Raw genomic sequence first — 8648 nt, 5'->3', positions numbered from 1 at the left:
TTGTGTTGTATTTTTTTCTTTAAATGTCACGAAAAGACCCATCCATGGATTGGTCTGTAAACTAAGATCATCATCATATCAGCCATTACTGTCCACTGCTGAACATAAATTTTGCCCGTATAGATAGAGCCTCTCCCATACACTGCCATAGAAACAATTCTCCTGCATCAATTAATACATGATTTGAGCTAAGATACTCTTGTATTATAAGGAACCAGGTAATTAATATTGGAAGTACAAACCAGGTCATCCATATCCAAGTTACTTCATAAAAGTTCCGTTTCCTAAATTGGCTCGATCGGGAATCAAATTTATACACAAAAAAGATCGTGAAAGCAGATGTCAGTAAGGGAGTTTACCTATTGTGTCGTTTCTCTACTTATATCTTTTTAGAAAAAGTATCCAGTTTAATTAGTTACACAGTATAAGAATGTTAATTATTATGATTTCAACTTGAATAGGTTTGTAGGGTATTTTTAACTTCGGCGATACACGCAAATAAATGTCTTAAATGCTTAAAAAAATGAATTAATTTTTTATGACAAATGTCATTGTAGGTGCGTAGATTTCCATGTAATCTTTAAAAAATCGACAAATATTTAATTAGTATATTCTAATTTACTTTTTTTTATAACAAACTATTACGGAGTTAACTATTCTTGTTATTTTAGTACAATTCCATTATGAGAAAACGAAAACCACAGCCATATTTGAAATATAATTAATTACATGAAATAGAACTGAGTTTCACCCAGACTACCATAGTAGTACCACAGAATAAATAATAGTATATAAATATTAGCTATACGCTAGAAATAAATTAAATCTATACATTAACTATACAAATAACACATTGTCTGAGATCGCTGTCATTGAAAAATGTATAATGCATAATTTTTTTTTTTTTTTTTTAGTCCGTTTGTTCCGTTTGGAACAGGCTAAGGTCGGAGACCATGCTGCCTAGTCTTCAAAAAGATAATTTGTCTGGAATGTATAATGCATAATACTTTGACACCGAATGTCAAACGAAACGTCATATCTGTCAAATGGCGCTGACACGCAGAAACAGTAATCATTTGTCCGCAACAGTGAAGGCAAAGGTACGAAGTTATACATCCTAATCTTCTGAGTTGCTGACACATACAACGTTCGGCATTGTACAATGTTTTCCTATATTTCCCTTACAAGTTATGACTTAAAAATCTTATTTACAGATACTCCGAGGGTTTTGTCTGACAGCTGTATCGCCCGCGGCCCGACATCATCGTAGGATTTGCCTGGAATAAAAGAGAGTGTTTTAATATTTACTGCGGAGTTTTATTTTAAATTAAGTAAAGACGATGTTTTATAAAAGTAAAAACAGTATGGGTGTTATTTATAGCAATGAGAAATTCAACAACAGTACCTAACTATAAAACTCAACAGTGTCCCAAGAACAATACAATGAAATTAACAGACCTTTAAAATAAATTTATTAAAGTAAAAGATTACATTAAGCTACATAAGTATATATCAATATATTATCATATTATTATATCAGCCGTCATCTGTCCACTGCTGAACATAGGCCTTCCCTATAAAGGAGGGTTTTGCCAGTAGTTGCCATGATTGGTAAGCGTGTTGGCAATCGCAGTTAGGCTTTGGTGATGTTTCAAGAGGGACGCTACTGCTCATTCTTCGACCATTAAGTTCTCTTAGTCGCCTCTTACGACACCCACGAAAAAGAAGTGGTGGCCTAATCTATGCTGGAACCATATGGCGAAAACTCTTCCATACTTGAGCTAGTATATAGGAATCGGCATATAGATAAGACAATAATATCTGTCATATATCTTGAATAATTAAGCTGCATGAAACGTTGACAGTAGCGCCCTTGTCACAATTACAGAAAGTTAATTACTTCAAAAGTCTTCACTCTGAACACTACATAATTTATATGATTTAGTTTCATTATGAACGTACCTTAATATGATGTCACAGACGGTGATACTGCAGCAGAGTATCGTCAGAAGTAGCGATGCAGCCACCGGACCTGGGAACAAAGAAGTTGATTTATTTTAAATATTAATACGTCGGAATTTTTTCTTATTGCGACCTGTTTCTTAGAATATTTACTTATGTAATACATTATTTTAAAAAGAAGTCTAGAGTTATGTAATTCAGGGATCAAAAGGTACAATTTTTAATATTATTAATTATTATTAGGTATTTTTGTTAATAAGCATATTAATATTATAATTTACAAAATTATAATTTTGATAAATAAAATGTAATAACTCGCACAATAATCCTTTGATAAAATAGAATTATAATTATTCAATACAGAGTACAAATAAATATTCTGTTAGTCTTCAGATTATTCTGTGAGTAATAAAAAACATAGAAGTGGGTGTGCGCACAAATGACATGTTTCACCGCGACAATATCTCTTATCAAATCCAAGGGTATGTACGTACGTGCGCGTACGCACGATACGAAGCGACAAAAATAAAATTTCCAGTCATCAATAATGCAACGATCAAACTGACGAGACAATTCACAGGTGCACTCTATGTATAAATTGATTTGCAATGTTGCCAGATTGGGTATTTTTTTCACAATGTTGGGTAAAAATTCGACGATAGAAGAAATTTTAGAGAAACAATAATTATTTGGAGAGCTTTTTGGAGAAAAATGAAATATGTAGTGTGAAATGTGGGTAATTTATTTGAGAGTTTTAGCATTTGAAATTGTATGTAAACCCATATAATACAGCATTTTTTTTTGATGGGTGAAAATGGAATGGTAACCCCGCCTGCGCTAACGGGATATGCTGGCGGAGCACCAGTGAAGGGTGATAGATGAGAATGAAAACAGGCCAGTTATAATATAGTTAAACTATGGTATTATATAGTTAATAGTTAGTAATTATTATATAGTTAAACTATGGTAGTTTCCAGGGGAAACCGCGAGGAGGTCGACCTGGTTAGGTATATTGCTAGCAATGGGATTCTCAGTCTCCATTACTAACAATCCTTTTCCTCCCTATAATACAGCATTGAAATCGCACACTGTCAATCTTTAAAAAATGAAGTTCTTGACTCATAATAAAACACTCAATCTGCATCACTGCTTGGCTGCAGAAGACACCTTTTACAAAACTGCGATAAAAACAGCAAATTGTTTTCCTTTATATGTTTTTATAATTGAAGACAAATGAATGAAAAAGATATGCCGAATTTTCGGATTTTTATTATTCTGTGCCTTACATGGTGCTATATGCATAGTGCATACTAACATAACTTAAACTCGATTACTACTATTATATGCAGTTAGCATGCACAAAATATTTATTTTCTCAAACATGCTTGGAAATGTGAGCATTATTTTGACAAACTTCTTCGAGATAAATCAAAATTGCTGTACTGATCAGATACATGCGGGCAGCGGCCGGCAAAAGTTGTATGAAAATCCATATCTGTCGTGTTTTGCGGCCAGATAAATTACTATGTAAACTTATATCTGTCCTGTAATTTAAAAATGGAATGACCTTTTACTTCGAAATATGGCTACCAAGGAGGTAACTAATAAAAGGTTTTATTTAAATTTCGAACAGACTTGCAAATAGAAAGCTGTTTATTGAAAAAAAAAAACAAAGGAACATTATGGTGTGTGAAAAATTATTATTGTTCGTTATTCGTCATTGAAGTTAAAAAGTAAAATTGTGTTTTTGATTTCCGCGCATTGTTTGAGAAAAGTACAAGCCTTGACCACAACTAGGCATTGATGGACTCACGTATGTGTGTAAAAAACAGTTAACTGAGTTTGTTTTTGAGATGTCTTATGTTAACTCAGCGCTTTATTTTAGGTTATGATTTAAGCGGTAACCATATATTTGAGATAAAAAAATTAAATTTTAGTTTAAGACACGATCAATGCCGAAATACGACTTTCTGAAATCTTTTAAATTCGAATTTAAAAATGAAAAATATACAATAGAACCTTAGATTATATAGATACAGTGTCTTTATATAAACGCTTCAAGAAAAGTGGGTAAATTTTTCGTACAACATTACGTGTTAAACAGTTTCCTGTTGAGTAAGAATGAGTGTTTCCTTTATAACTTTTATATTTATTTTGTTTTATAATTTTTGCATCTCTTTAATGTGTAAAACTAATTTTATTTATTAAATAATTAAATATAAATACGTCAAGATACATTGTGCATAAGCATATAGAATACTAAAAAAAACGAGTCAGCTAATTTTGAAAATTAGCTGCCAAAAACTTGACCCGTTTATGAAACTCGATGCTCTGTCTGTATAATCTAAGAGTGGAACATAGAACCTCCTTCTTTTTTTAAATCTATTAATTAATTAGGCCAATAATACCAAAACATTTCCAATACGCCTCCAAAAAGCATCTATACCATCCAAGTGAAATAAATAAGCAATGTTCGAGAAACGGCGTAAAAAGAAACGTATAAGTGTGTTATATTATGATTTGGGTCAGCCACATGTTGCCAACGGAGAATCTTTATTTAATAAACTTGATCAAATGAACAATACATTTGTAGATCCAACAAGAAGGATATTAGGAGCTCCAGCTACGTGAAATATTGAGATCTGCGGACCTTTGTCACCGCAACACAATATCTTTATTGATCAGCCGTACAGCGAATTCACCATTTTCCCTCCAGATTGTATTTTTGGGAATAAGTTGCGTTACGTGAAAGATCTGTCAATATTGCCCGTAGGTACGATCTTTTGTTTTAATGGTCGCCGAATACTTTGAAAGTTACTATAGAGGAAATACTGTAGGTATTGTTAGGCGTATAACCTTTAATATTGTGTATTTTTTTTTGTTTTTTTTTTTTGTATCGTTAATGTTTGCAATAGATGTTTGATAAGAATTTATTGTATTATTTTTTATATTGTTTTTACAGTCTGTGGTTGAATTCGAAATACGTGTTTGCTTACTTTAATTAATTATTCGTAATAATGGAATAAAAAGTAGTTTATATCCTTCTCTATATGGTATATGTATAGAATAATAATTATTTGACGATGATTCATTAACAGTGTGGTCCCAAAAAAATTTGTACAAAAGTCGATTGCTTGTGTACCTCTGTCCCATTCGTGTTTCAATCGTGAAACAGTTGAGTTTGCATGACTGTGTTTCGGATTAAAGGGTGGGATATGGCGTGAATTTACTGGGTACAGAGGAATAACACCTGAGTCCTCAGGAATGGCAACGCATGGGGGGTATCATGGGCGAAACAGTATACTCTGTTATGTCCATTGTACTGCTCATGTTTAAAGGCGATGGTTACAACTTTCCATCAGGTGGACCGTCAGATTGTTTGCCATTCTAAGTTGTATAAAAAAAAAGAAAAGTATATAATCAAAAATTTAAAAATAATTAATATTTTCAATAAAAATCTATCAATGTAGAACCGTTTTTAAAGGGTCATTCAACTGTGCTACAATTACTATATAAAAAAAAATCCCAGTTATAATATTAATAGATATTAATATACTTATTATATTATTAAAGATTTAAATAAACATTGTTTTGATAATTTTACTGCCTTTATCAAATTAATAATCAATGAATAAATATTAAATGAATCATATACGTAATTGTGTATGTAAACACACTGTAGATATTAATACTCCGCTTTCTTATCTTTTACTGTTTCTATCTTATAATATTTAATTAAATTTTTTATATTATTGTATTTGTTATTAGATGACATTAACATTTTTTTTTATAAAAATACACACACACACACACACACACACACACACACACACACACACACACACACACACACATATATAAATATATATGTAGGAGTATATATATATTTCTATCTATCTTCCTTGTTGAGTTCCTTGCGGGTTTAGAAGAGAGAGTCAAGTGCTAAAGGCCTTACAAGGTCTGCTTCCTGCATTTTAATAACTTTTTTATGCATGCACGCTGGTATTGGAGACTCTTGACTTCTCCTTTAGAAAGAATACGATCCATCTGATAATAATAAGTTAGTCTAGGTCTCCATTGGTACATATATCCACCTATATAAGTTCAAATAGATACCTTACATTTTATATTTTTCTTTATATAAATTTGGCAATTAATACACGGCCCATCCGATGGCAAGTGGTTAGTGCAACACATGCGCTTACAACATCTGAATCACTCACGTGTTTATGACGTGAAATTTTTATTAGTATTTCTCAGTAATTTTACTGTCTATTTAACTTTCCAAATCGGTACACCAATCGAGCTACTTTGATGAGAGAAATACATGAAACAGGTATTCGAGTATTTTTAGGGGTGATGATGGAACGCCTATTCTACTGGTTTACGTTAGCAGGACACCAATGAGGGATGATAGGTGAGGATGAAAGCAAGTCAGTTAGTCCATCATAATCACAGTAGTTTCCAGGAGAAACCTAGTGGAGGTCGACCTAAAAAGGTACATTGCTAGCTATAGTGATTTTAGTTTCTGAGAGAGAACTGCGAAGAGGTGTACCTAATTGATCACATTGCTAGCTATGGTGATGTTAAATCCTATTACTAACAATCCTTATTCCATTTCCATTGGAGAAGAGAATACTAGCTATTGCCTGCGACTTAATGTGTGTGGATTTTGGAAATAGGAATTCCAATGAAATAGACTAGTTATAGGTAACCCTTCTTGCTTAGATTATATAGATAGATCACCGAGCCTTAAAAAACGGGTCAACTTTTTGTCAGCTAATTGTCAAATTAGCTGATTTGTTTTTTTTTTTATTAATGTACTTACGTACACAATTTATCTTGACGTTTACGACGACGAATTTATTTAATTGTTTAATAAATAAAATTAGTTTTTGAAGATTAAAAAGGTGAAAAAACTATAAGACAAAATAAATACAGAAGTTATAAGGGAATCATTCATAACTATTTATCACACAAAATTGTATGAAAAAGTTGACCCGCTGTTCTCGAAGCATTTGTTTGGAGACACTCTATCTGTATAATCTAAGTCTTCAAGTAAAAATATACACCAGATTTTAAGTTTGATGTATATTACACAATTAGGCGGATCGTGTGCTTGATTGTTGCTCGCCTTATGAATAAAGACGTGTAAGTACCTACAAATATATAATAGCAGTCGAACGAGAAAATAACTCGTCTAAAGTAACTCGAACAAATAGCAATGTTGTTTTATGATAAAAGCAAACAAAAGAGGAAGAAATACGCAATAAATACTGTTTTATCTTTATCTTATCCACAAAGCAAACACGCTGTATAAACAAACGGGCGATGGTGGTTGCGAATTGCAACCAGTTTACGCCGCCGCCGCGATATATAAAGCTTAATTCATACAGGATTTTTTATGTGTAGTTCTGTATAAAATAAAAATTAATTATGTTTTTCAGTTGATTTTATATATATAAAGTTTAATTTATACAGAATGATTCTTTATGTGTAGTTCTGTATAAAATAAATAAAGTAAATATTAATAATATTTTTAATTTGATATCCTATAGAAATATTATATTAGACTAATAAATTAAATACATTGTTCAAATCTTAAAAATATTGAATCAATAATAAGATCGTCCATTTTTATTTATTTATATGCTTTTGTACATTCACTTCTAATATAGATATTAGGTTATAACAAATATGTATACAGGGGGATTTATCCCTTAAAGGGATTTATTCCATTTGTATAAGTGTATTATATTTGTGTTTTTTTATTCTCAACAAATTTTTATCAGACATTTTATCCGTTGACAGAGATACGTTGACTTAACAGGATAAAAAGTAGCTTATGCCTATTCTTGCTGTGTGCTATCGGCGTAGAACAGGCCGTCCTTCCTTTCCCGTGGGTGTCGTAAAAGGCGACTAAGGGAGGGCGAGAGAAGGGCAGCAGCGTCTCGCTTAAAAAATCTCTAAAGCCTAACTGCGGTTGCCAAACCGCCTGTCAAGCGTGGTAACAACTGGCAAAACCCCCAGAGGGGGAGGGTTGTCTGGAACAGATTGCGTTCCCTATTATTGAAGCTAGTTATGTTCATTATAAGGCGTGAAGAGCCGGGTCGTTGAGTTCCATAAAATATGGTTGAGTGCAATGATGGCTGACTCATCCGTCATACTCGTGAACGGGAGCTGCTTGTGTTGACTAGTCTGCGTATCTTTGTTCATTTTCTATTTAATAATATATACAAATAGAATTTAATTCTAGTTATAGTCATACTACCCATGGAAGTGTAAAATTATCGTGTACATAATAATTTGAGAAGAGTAACTGTTGAGTTTCTTACTAGTTCTTCTCAGCAGATAACAAATCATCCTGCAGTACATTCATAAAAGAATGTCGATTTAAAAGAGTTTGTAAACACGTGTATCTCAAGTACTTTATATTATTCTCAATTTCGTGTATAATATAGTATATGTGATATATGTGTAAGTATATTTGTTATTCATATATATTTATTCGTTTATATATGTAATTTTAGTATGTGTGTATATCAATAATTAGTAGTACCGCATTCGAGTATTCTGACACTTCCCTATGGTTGGCTTGGAGAGAATGCTTTTAGCATTAAGTCCGCCATGTACACATATTTGTACTAATGAATAAATAAATTAATAAATACAGATTATTTCTATTA

At 32.0% G+C, this 8648-nt stretch overlaps 1 protein-coding gene across 1 annotated transcript in view; it reads right to left on the bottom strand.

Moving 5' to 3' along the window:
* Nucleotides 1-1114: 1114 nt before the first annotated feature.
* Nucleotides 1115-8648, bottom strand: part of LOC113514039 (uncharacterized) — a 399604-nt gene continuing 392070 nt past the window's right edge. The window contains exons 9-10 of the mRNA XM_052895371.1: nt 1963-2032; nt 1115-1277 (exon numbers count right to left, since the gene is read on the bottom strand). Of these exons, the coding sequence (XP_052751331.1) occupies nt 1262-1277; nt 1963-2032 (86 nt within the window). The 3' untranslated portion in view covers nt 1115-1261. The remainder of the gene's footprint in view (nt 1278-1962; nt 2033-8648) is intronic.

This window comes from Galleria mellonella, unplaced genomic scaffold (genome assembly GCF_026898425.1).
Source record: "Galleria mellonella isolate WM207_F2 unplaced genomic scaffold, CSIRO_AGI_GalMel_v1 utg117, whole genome shotgun sequence".
Classification (NCBI taxonomy): domain Eukaryota; kingdom Metazoa; phylum Arthropoda; class Insecta; order Lepidoptera; family Pyralidae; genus Galleria; species Galleria mellonella.
Note: the sequence above shows the minus strand (reverse complement) of the source record. Positions and strands in the feature narration are given on the sequence as shown.